The following is a 27,094-nucleotide window of genomic DNA, read 5'->3' as shown; positions in this document are numbered from 1 at the left end:
GAGTACGTGCGTAAGTGCGCGGATCAAAGTTGTGCAAGTATCAGGGCGCCTTTACCACTGAGCACGTTTTGAAAGTGTTCATCTCTTGAAACTACTGTGTGTAGGCCTATTAAAAGGTGTTAAGTGTTGAAGATATTGGGTTGTAATTTTTAATATCTGCAGGCAACATGGACAAATGGCAATTTACGCGACTAAGAGTGTCATATTGTTTTAGAACATGACAAATTTTTTTCAGCATGCCTGAAAACCTACAATTTCACAGCAAAATCACACAAATCACAAAAGTATCTTGTATTTCATTGATCCTGTAAAACAGATTCATTGCGATGGGAGCATTTCACAGCAAAAAGTAATTTTTCAGTAGGTCATTTTCGTTGCCGTCTTGGAAAATTGCCACCATCTTGAATTTTTAAGTGGCTAATCGACCAGATTTGTTCAGTGCTATTTTGGTAATCATGCCAAATTTGGTGCTTGTATCAGCATTTGCAGGTTTTTGCTGTAAAATGTATATTATTTGCTTCACTATGAGTGGTAAATGTGTGTCAAGTGGGCAATTCTCAAAGATGAGTGGCCATGTTGTAAGGAGACTAGTGAGAGAAGCCACCAAGAAACCCAAATAACTCTGAAGGAGTTATAGGCTTCTGTGGTTGTGGTTGGAGAAACTGTGCAAAGTGCAACTTTTGTCTTTTACATCACCATTCATACAGTTTCATGGGGAATATAGAGGAAGATTTTCTTTGAAAAAATGTAAAAAATGTATCTAAATGTGTTGAATCTTGCATGATAGCATGGTGTCATGAAAAGTTTTAAAATTCTTCTGGACAGTACAGAATGCTTAACCAGCACGAAACGTGAAGTTGGTCAATGCCTATATTGGTTTTTGTGTGTCTGTGGTTGGGGTGAAGAAATGGAACCGAATGTTCAACAGAGGTTAGAATGAGTGGTACCTTAGTAAGATTTAAGAAACTACTCAAAAAGAATATCATGTCTAAGTATCACAAAGAAGCAAATATAATTTGATATATAGGGAATGTTCAATTTATAAGTGGGATTTATTGTATATTGTATATGCGTATGTAGATATATGGGTAGGTGTATATGTATATATGTATATAAGTGACCGTGTATATCCATCCATCCATCCATTTTATTCCGCTTTATCTGGAGTTGGGTCGCGGGGGCAGCAGCTCAAGCAAAGCCGCCCAGACCTCCTGATCCACACACACCTCCTCCATCTCCTCCGGGGGAACCCCAAGGCGTTCCCAAGCCAGCTGAGAGATGTAGTCCCTCCAGCGTGTCCTGGGTCTTCCCCGGGGCCTCCTCCCAGTGGGATGTGCCCGGAACACCTCTCCAGCGAGGCGTCCGGGGGCATCCGGAAAAGATGCCCGAGCCACCTCAACTGACTCCTTTCGACGTGTAGGAGCAGCGGCTCGACTCCGAGCTCCTACCGAGTGACCAAGCTCCTCACCCTATCTCTAAGGGAGCGCCCTGCCACCCTGCGGAGGAAACTCATCTCGGCCGCTTGTACTCGCGATCTCGTTCTTTCGGTCATGAGCCAAATCTCATGACCATAGGTGAGGATCGGAACGTAGATCGATCGGTAAATCAAGAGCTTTGCCCCCCTACTCAGCTCTCTCTTCACCACGATGGTCCGATACAGCGACCGCATCACTGCAGATGCTGCACCGATCCATCTATCGATCTCACGCTCCATCCGTCCCTCACTCGTGAACAAGACCCCGAGATACTTAAACTCCTCCACTTGAAGCAAGGACACTCCACCGACCTGAAGAGGGCAAAGCACCTTTTTCCGGTCGAGAACCATGGCCTTGGATTTGGAGGTGCTGATTTTCATCACGGACGCTTCACTCTCGGCTGCAAACCGCCCCAGTGCACGCTGAAGGTCCTGATTTGATGAAGCCAACAGAACCACATCGTCCGCAAACAGCAGAGACGAGATTCTGTGGTTCCCAAACCAGACCCCCTCTACATCCTGGCTGCACTGGAAACAGGTTTGACTTACTACCGGCAATGCAAACCAAGCTCCTGCTGCGGTCGTACAGGGAACGGATAGCCCTTAGCAAAGGACCCCGGACCCGATACTCCCGGAGCACTCGCCACAGGTTGCGCCGAGGGACACGGTCGAATGCCTTCTCCAGATCCATAAAACACATGTGGACTGGTTGGGCAAACTCCCATGAACCCTCGAGCACCCGATGGAGCGTGTAGAGCTGGTCCAGTGTGCCGCGACCAGGACGAAAACCACACTGCTCCTCCTGAATCCAAGGTTCGACCATCGGTCAAATTCTCCTCTCCAGTATTCTGGAATAGACCTTACCAGGGAGGCTGAGGAGTGTGATCCCCCTATAGTTGGAACACACCCTCCGGCCCCCCTTCTTAAACAGAGGGACCACAACCCCGGTCTGCCAATCCAGAGGCACTGTCCCCGATCGCCACACGATGTTGCAGATTCGTGTCAGCCAAGACAGCCCCACAACATCCAGAGACTTAAGGTACTCAGGACGGATTTTATTCACCCCAGGAGCCTTGCCACCGAGGAGCTTTCTAACCACCTCGATGACTTCGGCCTGGTTAATGGATGAGTCCGCCTCCGAGTCCCCAGTCTCTGCTTCCTCTTCGGAAGACGTGACGATGGGATTGAGGAGATCCTCGAAGTACTCCTTCCACCGCCCGACAACATCCCCAGTCAGGGTCAACAGCTCCCCACCGGCACCGTAAACAGTGCTGGTGGAGAGCTGCTTCCGCCTCCTGAGGCGTTGGACGGTTTGCCAGAATCTCTTCGAGGCCGACCGATAGTCCTCCTCCATAGCCTCCCCGAACTCCTCCCAGACCCCAGTTTTTGCCTCTGTGACCGCAGGGGCTGCGGCAGGCTTGGCCTGCCGGTACCTGTCAGCTGCCTCTGGGGTCCCACCTACCAACAAAGATAAGTAGGACTCCTTCTTCAGCTTGATGGCATCCCTTACTTCCGGTGTCCACCACCGGGTTCGGGGATTGCCGCCGCGACAGGCACCAGAGACCTTGTGACCACAGCTATGAGCAGCCGCATCGACAATGGAGGTGGAGAACATGGTCCACTCGGACTCCATGTCTCCAACCTCCCCCGGGATCTGGGAGAAGCTATCCCGGAGGTGGGAGTTGAAGACCTCGCTGACAGAGGGTTCTGCTAGTCATTCCCAGCAGACCCTCATGATATGTTTGTGCCTGCCAGGTCTTACCTGCTTCCTACCCTCCCAGCGGATCCAATTCACCACCAGGTGGTGATCAGTCGACAGCTCTGCCCCTCTCTTCACTCGAGTGTCTGAGACACGTGGCCGAAGGTCAGATGATATGACTACAAAGTCGATCATCGACCTCCGGCTCAGGGTGTCCTGGTGCCACGTGCACTTACGGACACCCTTGTGCTCGAACATGGTGTTTGTGATGGACAAACTGTGACTAGCACAGAAGTCCAACAACTGAACACCACTCGGGTTCAGATCGGGGAGGTCGTGCTTCCCGATCACCCCCCTCCAGGTCTCACTGTCGCCGCCCACGTGGGCGTTGAAATCCCCCAGGAGAACAATGGAGTCCCCAGTCGGAGCGCTATCTAGTACCCCTCCCAGGGACTCCAGGAAGGTCGGGTACTCTGCACTGCCGCTCGGCCCGTAGGCCGAGACAACGGTGAGAGACCTGTCCCCGACCCCGACCCGACTATCTCTAGTCGGTATCTCTCAACCTCCCGCACAAGCTCAGGCTCCTTCCCCCCTAGCGAGGTGACATTCCACGTCCCAACAGCCAGGGACTGTGAGCATGGACCGGGCCTCCGGGCCACCCGCCCTCGACCGCCACCCAATCCTCTCGGCACCCGACCCCCATGGCCCCCTCTGCAGGTGGTGAACCCACAGGAGGGCGGGCCCACGTCATTCTTTCGGGATGAGCCCGGCCGGGCCCCATGGGCTAAGGCCCAACCACCAGGCGCTCGCGCGCGAGCCCCAACCCCAGGCCTGGCTCCAGGGTGGGACCCCGGCTCCGCCATACCGGGCGACGTCACGGTCTTTGATCTTTTCCTCTTTTACTGGTCATGGAGGTTCTGAACTGCCCTTAGTCTGACCTGTCACCTAGGACCTGTTTGCCTTGGGAGACCCTACAGGGAGCACAAAGCCCCCGACAACATAGCTCCTAGGATCATCCGGGTACGCAAACTCCCCCACCACGATAAGGTGGCAGCTAGAGGGGGAGACCGTGTATATGTATGTATATATATGTATATATTTATGTATGTAAAGTATATACGTATGTATATAGGTATATATGGCAAGCCCAAGCAGAGGGTCACCCCCAAGAGCCTGGTCTGCTTGAGGTTTCTTCCTTATAGGGAGTTTTTCCTCACCACAGTTGCCTAGTGCTTGCTCTGGGGGTTGGTTGGTAAGGTTAGTCCTTACTTGTATAAAGTGCTTTTTTTTTTTTTTTTTTATATTTATTTAATTCATTTAAAAGAAAAACAGAAAAGCAAAAAACAAAAGCACCACAATACCAGAATGAAAAGGAGCAGAAAGAAGAACAAGTCTTATGATTTCTGCCCCTTTTAACAATACAATCTTTCAATATACAGCATCATAGTCAACATTATTTAACTGATTGCATTTCTTTAACTTGTCACATACCACTGACCCATTTCATAATTATGACCATTAATTAATAGATTACATCACTGACAGGTTACATTTAAACTTAAGACACTCCAAACATTATTAACAGTTTACTTTTTTTTTTTTTGGACTTTCTTGCAGCCCACTGACTTACTTCATAGTTTCATACTTACTTAATACATCTAATTTAATATGTTTTTAAAATAATTTAAGCGACCTTAATTCTTTAATTTCTTTATTAAGATTGTTCCATAATTTGACACCATTTACTGCAATACTCCGTTCCTTTACTTTGGTTCTAAATCTTGGTTTTTTAAAGACTTCTATTCCTTTCAATTTATAACTACTTACTCTTTTTTCAAACAAATTTTGAATGTTTGTTGGTAAAGTATTTTTATTAACTTGGTACATCGTTTGTAATATTTTCAAATCGACTAAATCATGAAATTTAAGTACCCTATACTTAATAAACAATGGATTAGATGGATCTCTAAAACCACTGTTACTAATCACTTTTAAAGCTCTTTTCTGCAAAATAAATAAAGGTTGTATATAGGTTGTATATGTTGATCCCCAGATTTCTACACAGTAAGTTAAATATGGGACAATCAATGAATTGTACAATGTTAATAAACCATAACTATTTAATGAATATTTTACTTTATGCAAAACAGCAATGGCTTTCGCTATTTTTCCTTTTATGTAATTTATGTGTGACTTCCATGTAAGATCTTCATCAATCATGACTCCTAAAAATGTCATTTCTTTTACCCTTTGTATATCCATTCCATCTATTTGTAATGACACATTATTTTTTTCGCTCTATCATTAAACAATATGAAATTTGTCTTATTAATATTTAGTGACAATCTGTTTATATCAAACCAATGTTTAACTTTTTCCAACTCTGTATTTATCACTTGTGCTACTTCCTGTATATCTGATCCAGAGTAAAACAGCGTTGTATCATCAGCAAATAAAATGCTGCCTTGATTTGACTTTCTTGTGATCTGGTACTATATAAATAAAATTATAAGTGAATAGTATATTGATGTGTATGTCTGTGTGTCGACATGTACTAGTGAATTTGTATTTATGTAAATGAATGACTGATTAGAATTGATGGACTTGTACTAGCAGGGGTGGGCGCTAATAAGCTTTGCTTCAGCCCACACCCTTTCGGACTCACTAGTTTTGTTTATGCGTTTGTGGAATTGTTCATTTTTTTCTATTTGAATATTTTGTGTGCCAAATAAAAACTTTGTCACTTTGATCCCCTGTAATATAGTATCCAAGTAATTTCCCAGCATGCCTCAGGTCAGAGGATTTGTGAATGAGTGACAAAGTTTGGGCTGCAGTTGTTGATACGTTGCGTTGTGGTTTTTACTTGTTTGATGATTGTGAAAGGATGTTCCTTTGTGAGTGGAATTTAAGACATTTTACATAAATTCCACCCCTGGCTTTGCCCAAAATAAATGAATTCTACTGATAATCTGACACACAATGCACAGTGTGTGTGTGTGTGTGTGTGTGTGTGTGTGTGTGTGTGTGTGTGTGTGTGTGTGTGTGTGTGTGTGTGTGTGTGTGTGTGTGTGTGTGTGTGTGTGTGTGTGTGTGTGTGTGTGTGTGTGTGTGTGTGTGTGGTGTGTGTGTGTGTGTGTGTGTGTGTGTGTGTGTGTGTGTGGAGACGAAGCTGGCTCTTAAATGTCTCATTTCTGCAAAGTTTTTTTTCCCACTTGGCTCTTTGTTTGTCCATGTTTCTGGGATATTGAGGCACTTTGCCACCAGCTCATGAGCGAGCTCATCCACCAGTACTTTGTGAAGAATGGAGATATTCAGTATTTACAGCATCTTCTTGCTCTGAGTTATCTCCTCTTCTTTTTCCACAAATAGCCTCCACAAATTTTTACCTTTGTGAACAAACAGAGTCACATGTTTCAATTAATTTAGCACCCCAGTCTGAAGCAGTACTCAAATACATGAGTAGCGAGACAGATGCATCTTTGACAGAGAAGTCTGATGTTTGTATTAATTTGAAGGGTGACTGTATCTACATTCAGTTTGTGAACCTTTGAGCTGTTTCATGTCTGAATGTTGGAATGACACTAAAAAACAAAAAAACAAAACAGGCTTCTGTTTATAAAAAAATTCTAAAATGATGCCCTTTAAATTCACAGTATAAACTAATCTGAGCAACATGACATAAATGAAATGAAAATACAAAAACCAAAAATGATGAGTTGCATTAGTAATGCCACCCTTTAGTATAACACAAGTAAATCATCACTTTTATGGCCAGTTTTCTTCAGACAAGCCAGGAGATGGTAAATGAACATTTCCAATTCACTGAATAGTTCTTGGACTTCATTTACATCCATTATTAATAAATTCAGGCAGTATGGTATTGTATGGTAAATTTATCTGGAGGAAGCAGTTCCCAAATACTGCATGACTATGCACAACATCAAGGTGGTTCAAAGTATTTTCTTAAAAAGGTTGAAAACGTCAGCTGAAGGTTGCCAGACTGTTGACTTGTCAGAAGAAAAGTGGCTATAAAAAGTGATGATTTACTTGTTTTGCACTAAAGGGTGCCATTACTTTTGCAACCCATCATTTTGGCTTTTATATTTTATTTCATTGATGTCATGTTGTAGAGATTAGTTCTCACTCTGAGTGTAATTTTGGATGTTTTTTCTTTTTTATATAATGCCTAAATAGAGCCTTCTCATTTGATTGGTGGTTTGTATGTCACGTGATATGGATCATTCCTCCCATTTGCAAATTTGTGTCTATTTACCGTGCAATTTCGGTTCCATACATTTTTTACCATTGCATGCCGCAACCACCTTAACACGGCAACGGCGCTTAGTTTAAAAACAAACATGGTGGGGTTTATTTTGGTGAGAGATGACAGTTTGAACGAGCTTATTGATGGTGTTCATTCTTCTAACACACACACACAAAATCTGCTACACCGTAAGCCGCCTGGAGGCATGCAGTATTCGCGGGGATGTCTCTAGCTGAAATAGAAGCACTGTCGGATGAAGAGCTCGACAAATTTCTGTTGTGATTTTTTTGCTGGACTGAGGAAAGCAGAGGCAGTCTGTACACAAACAATTTTGGATTGGATAGTTTTTAGCCAGTATAACTTGCGTATATTAATGTCCACCACCACCCCAACCCCCGGGGGTGCAAAGGAGCTGTTGAAATGTATGTGGCATGCTTCATCACAATAATAATTATGGATTATTATCATATACAGTGAATGTGAGCAGCGGATGTCAAACTGAAAGCTCCGTGCACTGCTGTGCACATTCAGACATGTAAAAGCCAAGGGTACACGAGCTTTCGGGCACCCCTGTATTTGCCGCGGTGTGAGACAAAGCTACTGTTTAACAGGTAACTGAGCTTGATGTGTTTGTTTGAGATGATTAATTTGTGTCTTCTGTCTGTTGCCAGGTTGGTTGCAAAGCAGTGATGGCGTTCTTCCAGTACTGCATCATGGCCAGCTTCTTTTGGCTGCTGGTTGAAGGTCTCTATCTTCACGCATTACTGGCTGTCTCTTTTTTCTCCGAGAAGAAGTACTTCTGGGCTTACCTTCTGATTGGCTGGGGTGAGGACGGTTTCTTCTCTGCCTGATCGATGTCCTGCTGTGACACATCCTGCACTGTCACTTGAAGAGGAAGTGCAGGCTGGCCTCATTTACTTTTATGTTGTTTGTCCCTAGGAGGCCCGGCAGTTTTCATCACAGCATGGAGTTTTGCTAAAGCCTTTTATAATGATGTGGGGTAAGACAAACACCCAGAATGTGTTGGTCAGAATCCAGCGTGCGCTTGATGTATCTGTGGCAGGTGATGTTTTTCTACTGCTGTGATTTTGCAAACTATCATCAGTGACTATTGTTTGATCTCTCACCAGGTGCTGGGATATAATTGAGACAACAGATGTGTTCTGGTGGATCATCAAAACTCCTATTTTGGCATCAATCCTGGTAAAGTCACAAGTTGTATTATTATTAACATTATTGTTATTTTTCACCAACACTCAGAAGTCATTACATCACCTTTTATGCACCTGGAGCTGAGGATTCTTTGGTTTTCAGACGTAATCACGCCGTCAGTTGTCACTTATAATTAATGCACCTTACGAACCATGTGTAATCTGTGTGAACACTTTTGAACGACACATCTGTGCTGTGGCAACACAACTGACGGTGTGACCTCAAAAGTTTCATCTCATTTTAAAATGCTGACAGGATTAATTAATTTTCTCAGCTGACAAGTCATCACCCACTATATGTTTATAGCCTTCTACGTATTACTTTGATTTTAGGCAGAATATTATTAGACATTAAAAACAAACCACAAATATGGTGTCAGTTTCTCAACTAGATGCGACCAAATTGCTTTTGTAGACAAAAATGTTCAAAGAACCACCTGATCTGCTGGAGCTGAAGACATCTGGCAGTTTTTTTTTTCTCTCCAGGGCATCAAACAGATCCCAGATATTAATAAAAAGTAAAGGTGTGACTCTTTGGTCACAGACAGCTTCTTGCCCTTATGTCAGCAGAGAGGAAAAGCAAAAATTATCTGAACTGGCAGTCCACATGCACGTGGAGAGTAAACCTTCAAGATGAGACAAGAAACTAAATGCAAGGTTGTGGGTGTGCTTTGGAAATGAAGATGATTTCAGACAGATATGAAAAAGATTAAAATGTAAAAAAAAAAAAAAAACAGCCAGTTGTGTTGCCACAGTTACTTTGAAAAATTACTTTATTAGTTACTATTTTAGTTACTTTATACAGTTACTTTATCACCAGCTGCCAATAATTTGTCCGCAGATGCTGAATGTAACTAAAAAAGTAACTAGTAATCTAACTTGGTTATTTTTAAGATTGAGTAGTCAGAAAAGTAACTAATAGTTACTTTGCTGATTGCTCAATTTTAAGAGTAACCATGTTACATTACTGCTTATATTAATAGTTACATTCAGTAGCTGCGGACAAATTGTTGGCACCTGCTAATAATGTTACTGTATAAAGCTCCTAATGAAATAACTATATAAAGTAACTTTTCAAAGTAACTGTGGCAACACTGTGTGTTGCTGACCTACCATGCTACCACAGTGGGATTTGGGTAAATGCAATGTTGGGATTTCTGCTTTTTAAAAAAAAAAAGCCAACTATCTGCAGCAGCTAACTGGGGGGGGGGGATAGACTGATAGACCAGTTGTCAGCCTGGGTGGTTGCTATCCAGGGCCTGGGGCAGTGGAGTGGTACAGCAAAGCATGGGATGAGGACATGTTCACACACCTGATGTGCTTTCAAAATTGAAACCTGGAGACCATTGTCCGTGGGGATACAATGGCTCAAGATTGGGTAGTGTTTTTAAAAATAGGTAGCCGACATTTTTCATTACATTTCATTTATATAGCACCAAATAACAACAAAGTTGCCTCAAGGTGCTTCACACAAGTAATGTCTAACTTTACCAACCCCTAGAGCAAACACACAGGTGGCAGTGGTAAGGAAAAACGACCTCTGCTGATTTGAGGAAGAAACCTCAAGCAGACCAGACTCAAAGGGGTGACCCTCTGCTTGGGCCATGCTACCGACACAATTGACATAACAAATATACAGGAAATTTTGGGAGTCCATGTTAGCGTACAGAACAGGAGGCTTGCAGAAGAAGACACCCACTCCCATCTCTGGATAGAGCCGCACCTCAAACAGAGAGAAAAAAACAGAACCAGGCATCAGAAATACAACAAATACAGTATCATTTGTCAGGATTAAGCAATAACAAAAAAAAAATAAACAGAAGATATACTCAGGTTATTTTTGCACACCTGCAAGCAGAAATGGTTGCAGAAGACATCAAATGCACTACACTTCCCACTCATGGTAACAGCAACATTACACTTAACTAAACAAAAACATAATAAATCAATAACATTAACAACACTGTTAAACTAACATGACCCACATTAACAACATTTAATACCCCAAAACCTTGAACCTTGGAACATGGTTTTCCAATATACAATCATAGGGCAGAGCAGTCTCACATGGTAGACCAAAGATTGTTAGGAGCAGCGATGTGTTACTCTTTGGCATGTGAATGCTGTTTGAATAACCCTCTGGCTGCTGGCTCCATGTGTAAAAGCACAGCGTTGCGCATATGAATGAAAGGAGGGGGGGGTGTTAACAGGGCCTCAAACTGTGAAGATAGGTTGTTTACAGTGCAGGAACACATTCCAAGAGGGAATCAACTCCATGGAAGAAAAAAGTTTGTGTTGTAAGCCTTTGTGTAATAGCAGACAGAAATTGCTCTGAGATGTGGCATAAAGACAAACAAAATGCATAGACCATTTTGTATATATTGTTTAAAATGTGCATTTGTGTTTATTGTTAGACTCTTTATTTTGTGCATTCTTTTGTACAAGAACCAAAACTACCTATTATTATAGTTTGCTGTGTGTTTTGAATAAATGTATGTGAAATTTATTTTACGCTTTATTTTTTCCTTATTTCTGAATGTAAACCTTTATTACACTTATAAAACACCAGTACATTTATTCTGAAAGTACAGGTTGTCCTGAAAAAAAGAGACATACCACTTGATTGTGGGATGCAGGGTGAGCTTTTAACAGCAATAATAAAACATTTATGCCAGGCAAGTGAACTGTCCAAAAAAAATGCCCTTGGACCCCAGAAGGTTAAATACAGTTTTGATGTGGGCTTTTTTTCAGAACATCAGTGCTGTCATCATTTTGTTCCCATGATGGAGTCCACAGGTGGATGAGTGGGCTGGAGGTGGGGTGATGCAGCAGGGACATGGCAACAGAGCATTGACAGGCTGAGGGGGAGCTGGGAATTTGTTACTTATTATATAACCTGCCCAATTTTGCGAGAGTAGTTTAGAGGATCATGTAAACAATGCATTTCAGTCTGAGGTAAATGGTAATTATATGAATGTGCCATGTTAGTGTACATGTAGCACACATCTCAAATTGTTTGTCAGAATGAGCTCACAAGTTCACTTCATTCGACATAATAAATACGTTGACTGTAATTTCTACCCCAGCTCTTTTTGTAATTTACTGCCCCTTTCCAAGAACCAAACCATTACATTTCTCATTTTGAGTTTATTAACGGTCACATTAGAAACCAGGCCTGGGACCCTCACAGACAGTGTCCATCTTGTGAAAGGCCCCTAAAATGGGTCATACAGCACTTTTTATACAGTGTGGGTGTTTACAGTGGGTGTGGTTTAGTCTCACATTTCTAATGTTACTGGCTGTCACCAACAGGGGGAGCCCCCCCTTTATACGTAACTTGCACATGTGTGGTGATAATGAAACTTAACTCTTTTTGAAACTTTAAACCAGGTCCCCCTTTAAACAGATAACTAAAGCAAAGACATGAAAATTCAGTAAGGTATATCTTATATATTATATTCCAATTCTAAGGTGGAACTATGCCAGTATACAAAGGTATATCTAAATATCTAAAAAGGAAGAGTAAAATAGTAGAGTAGAAAAGAGTAGGGTAGAGCCACTTAGGTGCCTGGTCTTAAGGACCAGGGATGGTTCTTGATCGCTAACATGATCACTAACATAAAATAAGGAATTAGTACAAATATTAGCTAATATTGACCTTTTTAAGTATGTACATAAAATACAAACATGAGAAGGTTATTGCACTGCAACCTTAGACATAATAGTGAAAGAATAGAAATGATATAGAAATAAAATATTTTAAGTAAAGATTAAAAAATAATTTCAGGTGTGATCTTAGTATAAATGTAGTCTTTTTTCATTTTGTTATATGGTGCTTACAGGACTGTCAGATTAAAATTGTACAGGGCCTTTTTTTAAAAATAGTTTGACATCGCAGTCTCCTTTAGCACTAGAGAGCAGACTTTAGTCTGCAGTGAAAATCCCCCTAAAGTTTAGCATATGACCAACTCCTCCCTTTGTTATATAAATGAGCTTAGTCCTTGTGTGGTTTGTATAGCCTGCATATATGCTGTTGGAGGCTGACACAGGTTTCAGCAATGAAAGGCAGCCTATTGTTTCTTTGGAATGTGCCAATTAACACTTGATGGCAGTTTCACTTTGGCACCAACCTCCCCCCTTTGAACTCTCACTAAACTGAGAGTTGAAACATGAATAGGGGATGCCTTTCACACAGACCCCAGATTTTACAATGTCACAACCAATGCAATCAAGAAGGATCAGCGCTCAGGGGGCCTTAGCAATGCTACAGAGCATGTCGGACTGTGAACCTGATGGTGGAAATGTGGGCGACTTTGTATTTCAGAATGACAACATTGTCACCGATTCTTCAAGTAATGAGGATGCGACTGCTCTTGCACCAGTAAATTCTCCCCTCCAAAGATGCACCAGGAGACAGGCGGTCAAGTATGTGATTGAGCAGGACAGTTCAAACACAGAGGCTACATTGGGTGAGGAGGAAGACACAAAGCATGGCAACCACCCTCGTAGCAAAAAACAAAAAATTCCTGATTTGAGCATAACACCTGGATTCACAGAGAAGGCAAAAGATGGCACTGTTTGGTTCCACCACAACGTTTGAGACTATTCTGTTTATGAAACTCCACAGACAGCATTCAGTGGATCTGGAGGGCCAACAGAGTTTGCAAAACGCAAAATCATGACTCGTCTTCAAAGTCAGAGACTGCACAGTCCAGGAGGGCTGTAGAACAAACCCCAGCTGGCAGATGAGCGTCTATGAGCTGATGGCGTTCCTTGCAATCCTTTTCTGCAGGGCTACCAAGGGCTACGTTGGCACCATGCAATTCATGTGGGCCAATAGATTTGGCAACCCAGATATCAAACCCATAATGCCCTGTAACTGCTTTCTTGACATAAAGCGGTACCTTCGCTTCGACAACAAGCACACCCACAAGGACACCCGCAAGGAATGCTTACAATCGGACAAATTTGCAACAGTTTCTGACATCTGGCAGTGTTTTTTTCAGAAGTGTGTGTCGTCCTACAGTCCCAGGCAGCATGTTACTGTGGATGAGCAATTATTTCCGTCAAAGGTTCATTGCCTCTTTCTGCAGTACATTGCATCCAAGCCTGACAAGTCTGGAATCAAGTTTTGGATTGCACCAGATCTGGACACGAAATACATGTGTAATGCCATCCCTTACTTGGGAAAAGATCCCACTTGTCTGGCAGGAGAGAGGCTTTCAGAGAATGTTGTTTTGAAGTTGATGGAACCATTTATGGACCAGGGAAGGACTGTAACTATGGACTATTTCTTCACCTCTCTGTCTTTGGCTAACAGGCTTCTTCAACGAAAAACAACTCTGCTTGATACTATCAACAAAAATCATCGGGAGCTACCAGCAACTGCCAAGGAAACCTCAGGCCACCAGTTGTACTCTGCATAGGTGTTCACATCTGGAAGTGCCTTGCTAACGGTGTACAGAACAAAAAAATAATCTGTCTTCTGAGCATCAGAAAGTGGAAATTGTGGACACCTGAAAACAAAAACTGAACACTGTTGTTAATTACAACCATTTCAAATGCGGTGTTGATATCATGGACCAGAAATTATGCAACGACTCCGTGCATGCAGGAACATGGAGATGGCCCATGGCTGTGTTTTGCAACCTGTTGGAAATGGCTGCCACAAATGCACATGTTTTATACACAGCATGTACAGGATCAAAAGAAAGTCGGCAATTGTTCATGCTGGAGCTCGCCGAGGAACTTCAAAACAGACATTTGCAAGAAAAGGCACTAGGGGAAAAGTGCAGACAACAGCGTTATGAGATGAGAGTTTCTCTGAAGAAAGAACACAGTGCCAGGTGCGCATACTCTACAATAATAACAGAAGCACTGAACGTTGTGTACACTGCCGAAAATACACCTGTGGCAAATGTAGGAAAGACGCACCTTGGGAATGTGTAAACTACTAGTTATGACAACTGTGTGCTACATTTGTGTGCTTTGTATAGTCTTTGTATAGTAACAAGCCTTTTCTTTGATAGAAATAAAATTTTGTTTTCTTCCTGATGTTATACCTTCTGTTTGTTGTTATTCCAAGATGAAATGTTTTTTTTTTTTGGGGGGGGGGGGGGTGCTAATCCCAGTTCTATGACATTGTGAGTTTAGTACAGTACATTGTCATTGTAATTGGTGTTTAGCCTACAACCAAATTACCAATCATGAAGGATTTTCATCAGAAATACTTCTGCCCTTCTTAAAATGATAGGCAATTATTACAAAAAGTGTTTTTGTGTATGACAAATAGAAAACGTATCTTGGATCAAATGATAAAAATAGGGTAAAACTGTTTGTTGACTAAATAAAATACAAAATGAAAAATGGTTATTCAGTACATGAAATAAGATATGATCTCAATGAAATTGACTGCAAAATGAATAATGTTGCAGGGGCAGTGGTGGCAGACTCCATCTGAAATAATACTTTTGCACTCATGCTCAATCAGACACAACAGAGGAATGTGGCCTATTGTTTCTTTGGAATGTGCCCAGACAGGTTCACTTGAGATGCATGTTAATTCCTGTCCAAATGTTAGCATATGGACAGGAATTAACATGTTTTGCAAAGAGGAGGGGGCAGGCAGCAGAAACAAAAATCTCTGGGCCTGCCAGTGCTAGATGTGGCCTGCTCACCTGTTTCACATTACGCTGTAGCACTTACAGATTATAAGGAGGTTTAGCTGTGGTATTTCATACTAGGATCAAGATTAAAAAGTTAATCATCAGACCTCTTTCAGTTTCTTCCTCACACTTTTGTGATGTCCGTAAGTGCATCACAGTGTTTGTCCTACTGGTTCAGTTGCCCATTTAGAAATGCTGATTATCTCACAGCAGCTCCACAATTCAACCTGAGCGAGATGAAATTCATCACATTTCTATGATAATATGCATCTCTCACATATTTCCCCATACACCCAAGTTAATCACTGAACAGGTGTACACCAAAGGAACTAAGAACAAAAATAACAACTGCTTCTTACAGGACAAGTTTCCTTCCAGTTGGGAATTCCAATTGAAAAACATTTCATATTAATTAAAATTCACAAAACCACCAGCACTAAATTTAATTTTTAATCTGAGACTCACTTTTGTAAAAATTCTGATCTCTTAAACTTCACAGATGAACTTTATCCTGTTCATCTGCATCATTCGAATCCTCAGACAGAAGATCAACTGCCCCGATATCGGAAGAAATGAGTCCAACCAGTACTCGTGAGTAAAAATGCCACAATCACTCTTGTATGATGTAATTGATCTTTATGAGAACATCATAACACAGTTTCTGTGTTGGGCCCACTCTGGAACACAAGTGACCAATCATTTTATGGCCTTTTCTACCTGTGCTGAAAGCTGTGTTCTCTTGTGATATTCTGTTCTGGTGTTGAAGTCGCCGACTTAAAAAAGAAGTCACTTCCTGTTTCTCCTCAATCCTGACTTGCAGTAGTAATACGTGTACATGAATCTCTGCTTTCACAGTAGAAAACAGTTTATTTCTATAGCCTTTGACATTGTAATGTCAAAAGTTACAGAAATACTGTGATACTGCAGTACGTATATTGCCTTTTTTATAAAGTAAACTTGAAAATCGGTATATTTGGAACAAGTATCTTTTTGTGGGAAAACCCGATATGATACTGAAACGTGAACTGCTGTCTGTAGCAGCTCCTTTTTTTCTCCTCTCTTTCTCTCTGTTGTTTGAAAGTCATTTATAGCTTTTCAGTATGTCACAAAAATTATTCAGGAGACCTCAAAATGGTATTAATTTGTAGTGTTACATTTACTGATTTGATAATCAACTTTTTTAATATAAATCTGTGCAATCTCAACAGTTGGCTGTTTGTTTAAAAATGCACAGTGCAGAGTGACGCAAAAATTACACAAAACATGAGAATGGTCAGACAGCAGGTCAAATCTCTGCATTAGCTGGGGCGATTGTTTTCTGTACATGTAACCAGTTACAGTGCACTGAGAAAGTATTCACAGCACTTCACTTTTTTTTTTTTTACTTTTTTAATGTTACAGCCTTATTCCAAAATGCATGAATTTCACTGTTTTTCTCAAAATTCTACACACAATACCCCATAATGACAATGTGACAAAAAGTTTGAGATTTTTGAAAATTTATTCACAGCATTTGCCATGAAGTTCAAAATTGAGCTCAGGTACATCCTGTTTCCACTGATCATACTTGAGATGTTTCTACAGCTTAATTGGATTTCACCTGGGATAAATTCAGTTGACTGGACATGATTTGGAAAGGCACACACCTGTCTACATATAAGGTCCCACAGTTGACAGTGCATGTCAGAGCACAAACCAAGCATGAAGTCAGAGGAATTGTCTGTAGACCCCTGAGACAGGATTGTCTCGAGCCACAAATGGGGAAGGGTACAAGAACATTTCTGCTGCTTTGAATATCCCAGTGAGTACAGTGGCCTCCATCATCCGTAAATGGAAGATGTTCGGCTCGACCAAGACTTTTCCTCGAGCTGGCCGCCCATCTAATCTGAGCGATTGGGTGTGAAGGACCTTAGTGAGGGAGGTGACCAAGAACTTGATGGTCACTTTGTCAGAGCTCCAGCATTCCTCTGTGTTGAGAGCAGAACCTTCCAGAAGGACAACCATCTCTGCAGCAATCCACCAATCAGACCTGTATTGTAGAGTGGCCAGACAGAAGTGACTCCTTAGTAAAGAGACATCCTGGATGAAAACCTGCTCCACAGCGCTCTTGATCTCAGACTGGGGTGAGGGTTCATCTTTCAGCAGGAGAAAGACCCTAAGCACACAGCCAAGATTTCAAAGGAGTGGCTTCAGGACAACTTTCTGAATGTCTTTGAGTGGCCCAGCCAGAACCCAGACCTGAATCTGATTGAACATCTCTGGAGAGATCTGAAAATGGCTGTGCACCGACGCTCCCCATCCAACCTGATGGAGCTTGAGAGGTGTTGCAAAGAGGAATGGACAAAACGTCCCAAAGATAGGTGCACCAAGCTTGTGGCATCATATTCAAGAAGACTTGAGGCTGTAATTGATGCCAAAGGTGCATCAACAAAGTATTGAGCAAAGGGTGTGAATACTCATGCACGTCATTTCTTAGTGTTTTGTTTTTGTTTTTTAAATTTGTAATAAATTTGCAAAAATTAAAAAAAAAAAAAACTATTTTCATGTTGTCGTTATGGGGTCAGTAGAATTTTGAGAGAAAAAAATGAATTTACTCCATTTTGGAATTAGGCTGTAACATAACAAAATGTGGAAAAAGTGAAGCACTGTGAATACTTTCTGGATGCACTGTGCACATCAACAAGAGGTTTCAGACAAAAGGAAGTGCAGTATACCAGTCACATAGTACTGTCATACAGTGCTATGTGATACTATTTTTAATCATTTTTATTGTTTTCTACCTGTGATGGAGTGTATCCTCTCTCTGCGTCTTGACTATAATTTGCCATCTAGTTGCCCCGCTGACACCTGCACTGAAATGTAAAACAAAGATTGCTGTTACTCCTTAGTGACATGCACACTAAAGAGATAAACCATTGCTGACTGATGAAAATGTAATGTTTGCTTTGTTTTGTTTTGTTGTTTGTTTTCATTTCAGGAGATTGGCAAAATCAACACTGCTTTTGATCCCTTTATTTGGGATTAATTTCATCGTGTTTGCATTCATCCCAGAGCAAGTCAAGACTGAGCTGCGGCTAGTATTTGATTTAATTCTGGGATCTTTTCAGGTATGACACACTGCTACCTATATCTTTTTTTTTAATCTTTTACATTTTCACAATGAAAACGGTGCATAACAATGCATCATGTAACATTGTTTTTCAGACAATACTGAAACAAGTAACTTGTTATAGCTTAAGTCCTCATTTAGCTGTGTCCTGCCGATCCCAGAGCAAGCAAACAATCCACACTTATACAGTTAAAACCAACTTTCCTGAAGCAAAGTTCAGCAGTTCCAGTTAAGCAGTGATGTGCTACACAGTGGTGCAAAGATGAGCTCTGACATTTTACAGAAGGTTTATTAGAGAAGCAGCCTCAAAGTTAAGGGCCCCTTCACACATAGTACGAATAAGTACAACTCAGGGCAACTCACGGCGAAACAGCTCGTATGAGCTGCAACGGCGCACGACTCAGTGCAGCGGTTCATGCAAGAGATGGTGTCTTTTGAGCAGAAACTCAGTGCGAGCAGCTGCACCACATCACGCTGCTACATGATGTGGAGAACAATAAAATAAAAAGCAGCTGTATTATTAGTGAATATCACTGGGTTGATATAAATAATACATAAAAGGGGACACAATACAGAACCCCGCGGTTAAATAACCCTGTTTAAAAAAAAAAAACACTCACGGGATTCCACGTGTGTGGCTTTTTGCAACTCCACTTAGACAAATTTCACATCCAGCTCGACAGTGATTGTCTGTAGTGCGAATGGCCACACATTTTCTAAGTGCCAAACAAGCAGTGTTAGATGTTCATGTGTGTCAGCTGGAATTTCGCCGACACCTGCCGCGAGAGGGTTCAGTGGGCTTTCACAGGGCACACTCTGTCTTTCAGCCGCTGGCGTGCGCAAATAATTGTAGAAACAGGTGTACGAGGCATTGGAAGCAGCTACAATTTTACACATTTTGCATATGATTCCTGCTTCATATGCACTTCATGTGCAATTCGACCAAATTCACACTATGTATGAAGGAGCCCTAAAAGACGTTTTAGGTCACACAGTATCAAAAGGGCTAGTTGAGCCGCATGAGTCATAAAGTCTGCTTTTAAAATTTAACACACTGTGCAACACATCAAACTGGTTCAATTTATCAGCCGTATTTTTCATAAAGACTGACCTGATAACACAAATCAAAATTTGGAACTGAGCTACAGTGATGTGTGGGGCATAATTTCTAGTTTTCCCATCCAAAAGTAACCATAGGTGATCTACTAACTACATTCTCTTGAGAAATGTGAGGATATTAGTGTTAAAATAGCTTCAGTCAAAATGCTCTTGATTTAAAATGCAGTGAACTAAATGAGAGGTGAATACATCATGTAATCGCTCACTAAAGAGCTGCAAAAAAAAAAAAGAGCAGCAACATGTGTGTCATTATATTGATTGTACTGGGGAAAATAAGTATTTCACCCCTTGTCTGTCAGTTTTGCAGGTTGTCCCACCTACAAAGAATGGAAAGTCTGTATTTTTTATCGTAGGTACACTTCAACTGTGAGAGATAGAATGTAAAAAAAAATCCAGTAAATCACATTGTATGATTTTTAAATAATTAATTTGCATTTTATTGCATAAAATAAGTATTTGACCCCCTCGAAAACAGAGCTTAACAGTTGGTACAGAAACATTTGTCTGCCATTACAGAGGTCAGATGTTTCCTGTAGTTCTTGACCAAGTTTTCACACACTGCAGCAGGGATTTTGGTCCACTCCTCCATACAGATCTTCTCCAGATCTTTTAGGTTTGGAGTTTCAGCTCCCTCCAAAGATTTCTATTGAGTTCAGGTCTGGAGACTGGCCAGGCCACTCCAGGACCTTGAAATGCTTCTTACGGAGCCCCTCCTTAGTTGCCCTGGCTGTGTGTTTGGGGTCATTGTCATGCTGGAAGACCCAGCCATGACCCATCTTCAATGCTCTTACTGAGGGAAAGAGGTTGTTTGCCAAAATCTCGCAATACACGATCCCATCCATTCTCCCTTCAATACAGTGCAGTTGTCCTGTCCCCTTTGCAGAAGAGTACCCCCAGAGTATGAGTTTTTCCAACCCCATGCTTCACGGTTGGGATAGTTTTCTTGGGGTTGTTCTCATCCTCTAAACATGGTATGTGGAGTTGATTCCAGAAAGCTGTATTTTGGTCTCATCTGCCCACATGACCTTCTCCCATGCCTCCTCTGGATCATCCAGATGGTCACTGGTGAACTTCAAACGGGTCTGCACATGTGCTGGCTTGAGGAGGGGGACCTTGCTGCCCTGCAGGATTTTAAACCATGACAGCATCATGTGTTACTAATGTAATCTTTGTGACTGTGGCCCCAGCTCTCTTCAGGTCATTGACCAGGTCCTCCTGTGTAGTTCTGAGCTTTCTCAGAATCATCCTAGTGACAAAGTGAGATCTTGCATGGAATCCCAGACCGAGGGAAATTGACAGTCATCTTGTGTTTCTTCCACTTTCTAATAAATAATCATAACAGTTGTTGTCTTCTACCAAGCTGCTTGCCTGTTGTCCTGTAGTCCATCCCAGCCTTGTGCAGGTCTACAGTTTTGTCCCTGGTGTCCTTAGACAGCTCTTTGGTCTTGGCTATGGTGGACAGGTTGGAGTGTGATTGATTGAATGTGTGAACAGGTGTCTTTTATACAGGTAACAAGTTCAAACAGGTGCAATTAATACAGGTAAAGAATGCAGAATAAGAGGGCTTCTTAAAGGTGCGTTTCCACATAACCAGGATACGTTACGAATGTCATTTTTCTGTCATTCGTGACACATTCCTGACATTTTTAATGAACTTAACGCATCTGAATAGGTTTCTTAATAGTGAGTGTTGGTGCGTGATATTCTTGATATTCGTGGAGCATGTTTTTGCCTGTCAAAAAATCTTCCACAAATGTCACACACCACCCTCATTTCGTCTCATGTCATGGAGGTCGCAACTGAGCGTATTGATCGTCTTGATGAGTATTGATCCTTAATAGAACGTGACAACATTCGTAGTGGTTCCTGTGATGGTTCTTGGAGCCCAAACTGTCACGCGTTATTACGAAGTGACACGGAAACTGTCAAGTTTTGACACGACTTGTAACGCGGCGTCACATTTCACTGCGCGCCACAACAAATCAGTTTTCTGTCACGTGCGCACAATTAAACTCGGCTCCAAATGTCGTTCCACAGTTCCTGCTGAAGCTCCTCAGGATGCTCCTGCAGGTGTTCCACCTGCTGCATGTGCCTGATGTTTGGGAAAATGGGCGAGACGAGAGCTGCATGAAGCCACACATCTGGCTCTGTCCTCCTCCTCCTCTCTGTGCCACTCCATGGCACAGAGCCCAACTACGCATGCAGTCACAAAGTTCTTCTGAAAAAGTGGAGCGATCTGAATTCGGTTGGATGAATATGGGTGTGTGTGTGTGGACGACAGTTCCCTCGTTCACAACGTGACAGAACTTAACGATGCGCTGTTACGCGCAATAGCGCGCAACAACACTGAACACGATTCTTGACCGTGCGTCATGGTTCCTGATAATTCTCCAGCAACACGTGCCATTAATCGTAACGTGTGGTAACAGGTTGCAGCAGTTCCTGAGGACACCTGATGCCTCTGCCCCGAATCATCACATTCGTGATCAGCGGCCAAGAATGTGTACTTCGTGGCATTTGTGACTTGTCGTCGTTATGTGTAAATGCAGCATAAAGAAAAATTAACAGGTCTGTGAGAGCCAGAATTCTTGCTGGTTGGTAGGGGATCAAGTACTTATTTTATGCAATAAAATTCAAATTAATTATTTAAAAATCATACAATGTGAATTTCTGGATTTTTTTTTTTTTTTTTTTTAGATTCTGTCTCTCACAGTTGAAGTGGACCTGTGATAAAAATTACAGACCTCTCCATTCTTTGTAGTTGGGAAAAACCTGCAAAACTGACAGGGGGTCAAATACTTATTTTTCCCACTGTAACTACTGATTAACAAATCAACTTGAACAAATATTGTAGAGAAAGAACAAATGATCACATATATAGAAGTTGTTGCTTTGTGGTGTGAAGAGTAGATGCTTGTTTTTCTCCGTTCTCTGTGCATCATGCTGTTTGGTGCAACGATAGACTGAACATGAAACCATCACATGTCCTTAAAGCTAAAGTGTTGAAAATGAGAAAATATTGAAGAATGGGATTAATGATTTGCTAAGTGTGGCAACCGGAGTCAATGTTACTTGCCAACCAAGGTGGCCATCACATGACCTAATGAAATCAGCTGCATGGGGACTACACACAGAAGGTAATGAGAGGATTACAGGTAGAGGCGGGGGGATTAGCAAGAGGTTTTGGTGTGATTCATGTGTGGCAGGTGCAGGAAACCTCATGAAGACAACAAACAACAAATTATCCATCCATCCATCCATTTTCTTCCGCTTTTTCCGGAGTCGGGTCGCGGTGGCAGCAGCTCAAGCAAAGCCGCCCAGACCTCCTGATCCACACACACCTCCTCCAGCTCCTCCGGGGGAACCCCAAGGCGTTCCCAAGCCAGCCGAGAGATGTAGTCCCTCCAGCGTGTCCTGGGTCTTCCCCGGGGCCTCCTCCCAGTGGGATGTGCCCGGAACACCTCTCCAGCGAGGCGTCCAGGGGGCATCCGGAAAAGATGCCCGAGCCACCTCAACTGACTCCTTTCGACGTGGAGGAGCAGCGGCTCGACTCCGAGCTCCTCCCGAGTGACCGAGCTCCTCACCCTATCTCTAAGGGAGCGCCCAGCCACCCTGCGGAGGAAACTCATCTCGGCCACTTGTACTCGCGATCTCGTTCTTCCTGTCATGAGCCAAATCTCATGACCATAGGTGAGGATCGGAACGTAGATCAATCGGTAAATCAAGAGCTTTGCCCCCCCTACTCAGCTCTCTCTTCACCACGACGGTCCGATACAGTGACCGCATCACTGCAGATGCTGCACCGATCCATCTATCGATCTCACAGCTCCATCCGTCCCTCACTCGTGAACAAGACCCCGAGATACTTAAACTCCTCTACTTGAGGCAGGACACTCCACTGACCTGAAGAGGGCAAAGCACCCTTTTTCCGGTCGAGAACCATGGCCTCGGATTTGGAGGTGCTGATTTCATCCCGGACACTTCACACTCGGCTGCAAACTCGCCCAGTGCACGCTGAAGGTCCTGATTTGACGAAGCCAACAGAACCACATCGTCCGCAAACAGCAGAGACGAGATTCTGTGGTTCACAAACCAGACCCCCTCTACACCCTGGCTGCACCTAGAAATTCTGTCCATAAAAATAATGAACAGAACCAGTGACAAAGGGCAGCCCTGGCGGAGGCCAACGTGCACTGGAAACAGGTTTGACTTACTACCGGCAATGCGAACCACGCTCCAGCTGCGGTCGTACAGGGACCGGATATCCCTTAGCAAAGGACCCTGGACCCCGTACTCCCAGAGCACTCCCCATAGGTGCGCGAGGGACATGGTCGAATGCCTTCTCCAGATCCACAAAACACATGTGGTCTGGTTGGGCAAACTCCCATGAACCCTCGAGCACCCGATGGAGCGTGTAGATCTGGTCCAGTGTGCCGCGACCAGGATGAAAACCACACTGCTCCTCCTGAATCCGAGGTTCAACCATCGGTCGAATTCTCCTCTCCAGTACTCTGGAATAGACCTTACCGGGGAGGCTGAGGAGTGTGATCCCCCTATAGTTGGAACACACTCTCCGGTCCCCCTTCTTAAACAGAGGGACCACCACCCCGGTCTGCCAATCCAGAGGCACTGTCCCCGATTGCCACGCGATGTTGCAAGGAGGCGTGTCACCAAGACAGCCCCACAACATCCAGACGACTTAAGGTACTCAGGACGGATTTCATCCACCCCAGGAGCCTTGCCACCGAGGAGCTTTCTAACCACCTCGGTGACTTCGGCCTGGGTAATGGATGAGTCCGCCTCCGAGTCCCCAGTCTCTGCTTCCTGTTAGGAAGACGTGACGATGGGATTGAGGAGATCCTCAAAGTACTCCTTCCACTGCCGACAACATCCCCAGTCAGGGTCAACAGCTCCCCACCCACACCGTAAATAGTGCTGTGGAGAGCTGCTTCCGCCTCCTGAGGCGTCAGACGGTTTGCCAGAATCTCTTCGAGGCCGACCGATAGTCCTCCTCCATAGCCTCCCCTAACTCCTCCCAGACCCGAGTTTTTGCCTCTGCGACCACACGGGCTGCGGCACGCTTGGCCTGCCGGTACCCGTCAGCTGCCTCTGGGGTCCCACCTACCAACAAAGATAAGTAGGACTATGGCATCCCTTACTTCCGGTGTCCACCACCGGGTTCAGGGATTGCCGCCGCAACAGGCACCAGAGACCTTACGACCACAGCTACGAGCAGCCGCATCGACAATGGAGGTGGAGAACATGGTCCACTCGGACTCCATGTCTCCAACCTCCCCCGGGATCTGGGAGAAGCTCTCCCGGAGGTGGGAGTTGAAGACCTCGCTGACAGAGGGTTCCGCCAGTCGTTCCCAGCAGACCCTCACGATACGTTTGGGCCTGCCAGGTCTTACCAGCTTCCTACCCTCCCAGCGGATCCAACTCACCACCACAACAAATTATAGAAATAAAAACTAGAATTCTGGTGAGTCACTGATTGCACTCATGACTCAGTGAGGGTTTGTGCAAAAGAAGAAACTGCTACAAGTCTCAAACTCCGCTCTTTTACTGTGCTAAATCCGGCAGCTATTTCAGTTCTTTGTTTAATGAAGAATGATAGAAAATAGAGTCAAACAGCACAGCTGCATTCCAGGCAGATTAGAAACAGAAGAAAATTTTCCAGCACATTCCTCTCATTATTCTTTTGTTTTTATTCTCCTATTGACCTTTTCACAGGGCAAATTAAGTTAGTCCCATAAATTTTGCATAAATAGTATATAATGGAACTGAACTTCCAGCACCTATTCATAAAGTGAAGTTTTGAATTTTTAGCTGGACACATGGGAGAGCTGACTGTGTTTTCTTTTCAGGGCTTTGTAGTGGCTGTTCTTTACTGCTTCCTCAATGGAGAGGTGGGTGCACCCCCCCCCCCCCCCCACACACACACATACAAACGTTATATTATTTACACACATACATATATTCTCTTAGATCTAATGCAGAGGTAATTCTCACAAAAATGCAGCTGATGTGTAGTTTGTCTGCGGCTCCCTCGGTGCACCATTTACACGCGCAGTTAAACACAGACACACTCACACAGTCCTGGAAAGTGGAGGGAGCCGTGAGTGAGTCATTTCAGTCGTCTCCTCCCTTGGACCTCTTCTCAAAACATTTTCTCCACTCCGCCTGCGCAGGAGGGCGGTAAAGAAGCCCGTTTGGCAGCGAGTTATTGAGTGATGTCTGCAGAGGCACTCTGTGGGCAGGTTAGTTCTTCTCCCACCGCTGGGCTTTATTGAATCAGAGACGGGCTGGATGGCAGGCCTTGGCGCTCTGCAGAATGAATTTTAATCTTGTGCACTTCTCATGTGTCCATCATACTTATTGCTGCACATTAAGATTTAAATGTTTTGTCACAGCTGGACAAACAGCACTTTTTAAGTACAAAGACAGCAGAAGTTCTGCTTTTCTTTCTTAGATGCAATGCCTGCAGCAGCTGCAGCAGCATTTTATGGCAACACTTTCCACAGACTACATGCCTTATCATTGACAAAACCTCTTATTCAAGTCTGCTTGGCCTACTTGCAGATTTATGATCTGATTTGCAAAACCCAATACTTTAGTTTCCAGTAAAAGTGAAACTGTCAAATTGTAATTTCTTCTGAACATCAGGCTGGATTTTCTTTAAGAGATTAAAAATGTGAACAATACACTTATTCTGAAATTTTTACAGTGATCATAAAATTAATCCAGATTGTCTATATTCTTCCATATACTTTATATTCTACTATCTATAATGGTTTGAGAAAGATTAACATTTTCTTCATAAACAATACAGCCTGTGTAATCTGCTGGAACAAACTGGAGAGTGTTTGCAGAAGTGTCAAAGGAATAATGACAAAGTGAAGACCGACCTTATCTTCTTGTTTTAACAAATTATTAAATGGCTAAATGACTCATACAGCGGGCAAAATAAGTATTGAACACATCACCATTTTTCTCAGTAAATATATTTCTAAAGGTGTCACTAATATGAAGTTTTCACCAGATGTTGGTAAACAACCCAAGTAATCCACACATACAAAGTACAGAAATTAAGTTATGTGAAATAAAATGGAATGAAACAATGAAAAAGTATTGAACACACTTACTTATGATTTGAGGAAGAAACCTCAACCAGACCAGTCTCAAAGGGGTGACCCTCTGCTTGTGCCATGCTACCAACACAATTGACAGTGTGAATATACAGGAAATTTTGGGAGTCCATGCTGGTGCACAGGACAGGAGGCCTGCAGAAGACACCCACTCCCACCTCTGGATGGAGTCGCACCTCATATAGAGAAAAAACTGAATCAGGCAGCAGAAAGACAATAAATACAGTATAATTTGTCAGTAATAATCAACAAGAAAAACAGAAGAAATACTAAGGTGATCGCCGGCCACTAGATCTAAGCTCCACTAAAAGACCCAGACCTTAGACAAAGTTGAGGCTGCAGCCCACTCTCTTCACTAATAAAATGAATTTCAAAGAGTAGAAAGCATAGTAACATACTATGGCA

At 43.0% G+C, this 27,094-nt stretch overlaps 1 protein-coding gene across 1 annotated transcript in view; it reads left to right on the top strand.

The window, feature by feature from the left end:
- Positions 1-27,094, top strand: part of LOC117521894 (vasoactive intestinal polypeptide receptor-like) — a 118,560-nt gene that overhangs the window by 74,427 nt on the left and 17,039 nt on the right. The window contains exons 3-8 of the mRNA XM_034183595.1: positions 8,109-8,262; positions 8,377-8,437; positions 8,568-8,640; positions 15,813-15,904; positions 18,291-18,420; positions 25,409-25,450. Of these exons, the coding sequence (XP_034039486.1) occupies positions 8,109-8,262; positions 8,377-8,437; positions 8,568-8,640; positions 15,813-15,904; positions 18,291-18,420; positions 25,409-25,450 (552 nt within the window). The remainder of the gene's footprint in view (positions 1-8,108; positions 8,263-8,376; positions 8,438-8,567; positions 8,641-15,812; positions 15,905-18,290; positions 18,421-25,408; positions 25,451-27,094) is intronic.

Source organism: Thalassophryne amazonica, chromosome 1 (genome assembly GCF_902500255.1).
Source record: "Thalassophryne amazonica chromosome 1, fThaAma1.1, whole genome shotgun sequence".
NCBI classification, from domain to species: domain Eukaryota; kingdom Metazoa; phylum Chordata; class Actinopteri; order Batrachoidiformes; family Batrachoididae; genus Thalassophryne; species Thalassophryne amazonica.
This window is presented reverse-complemented; position numbering and strand designations above follow the sequence as displayed.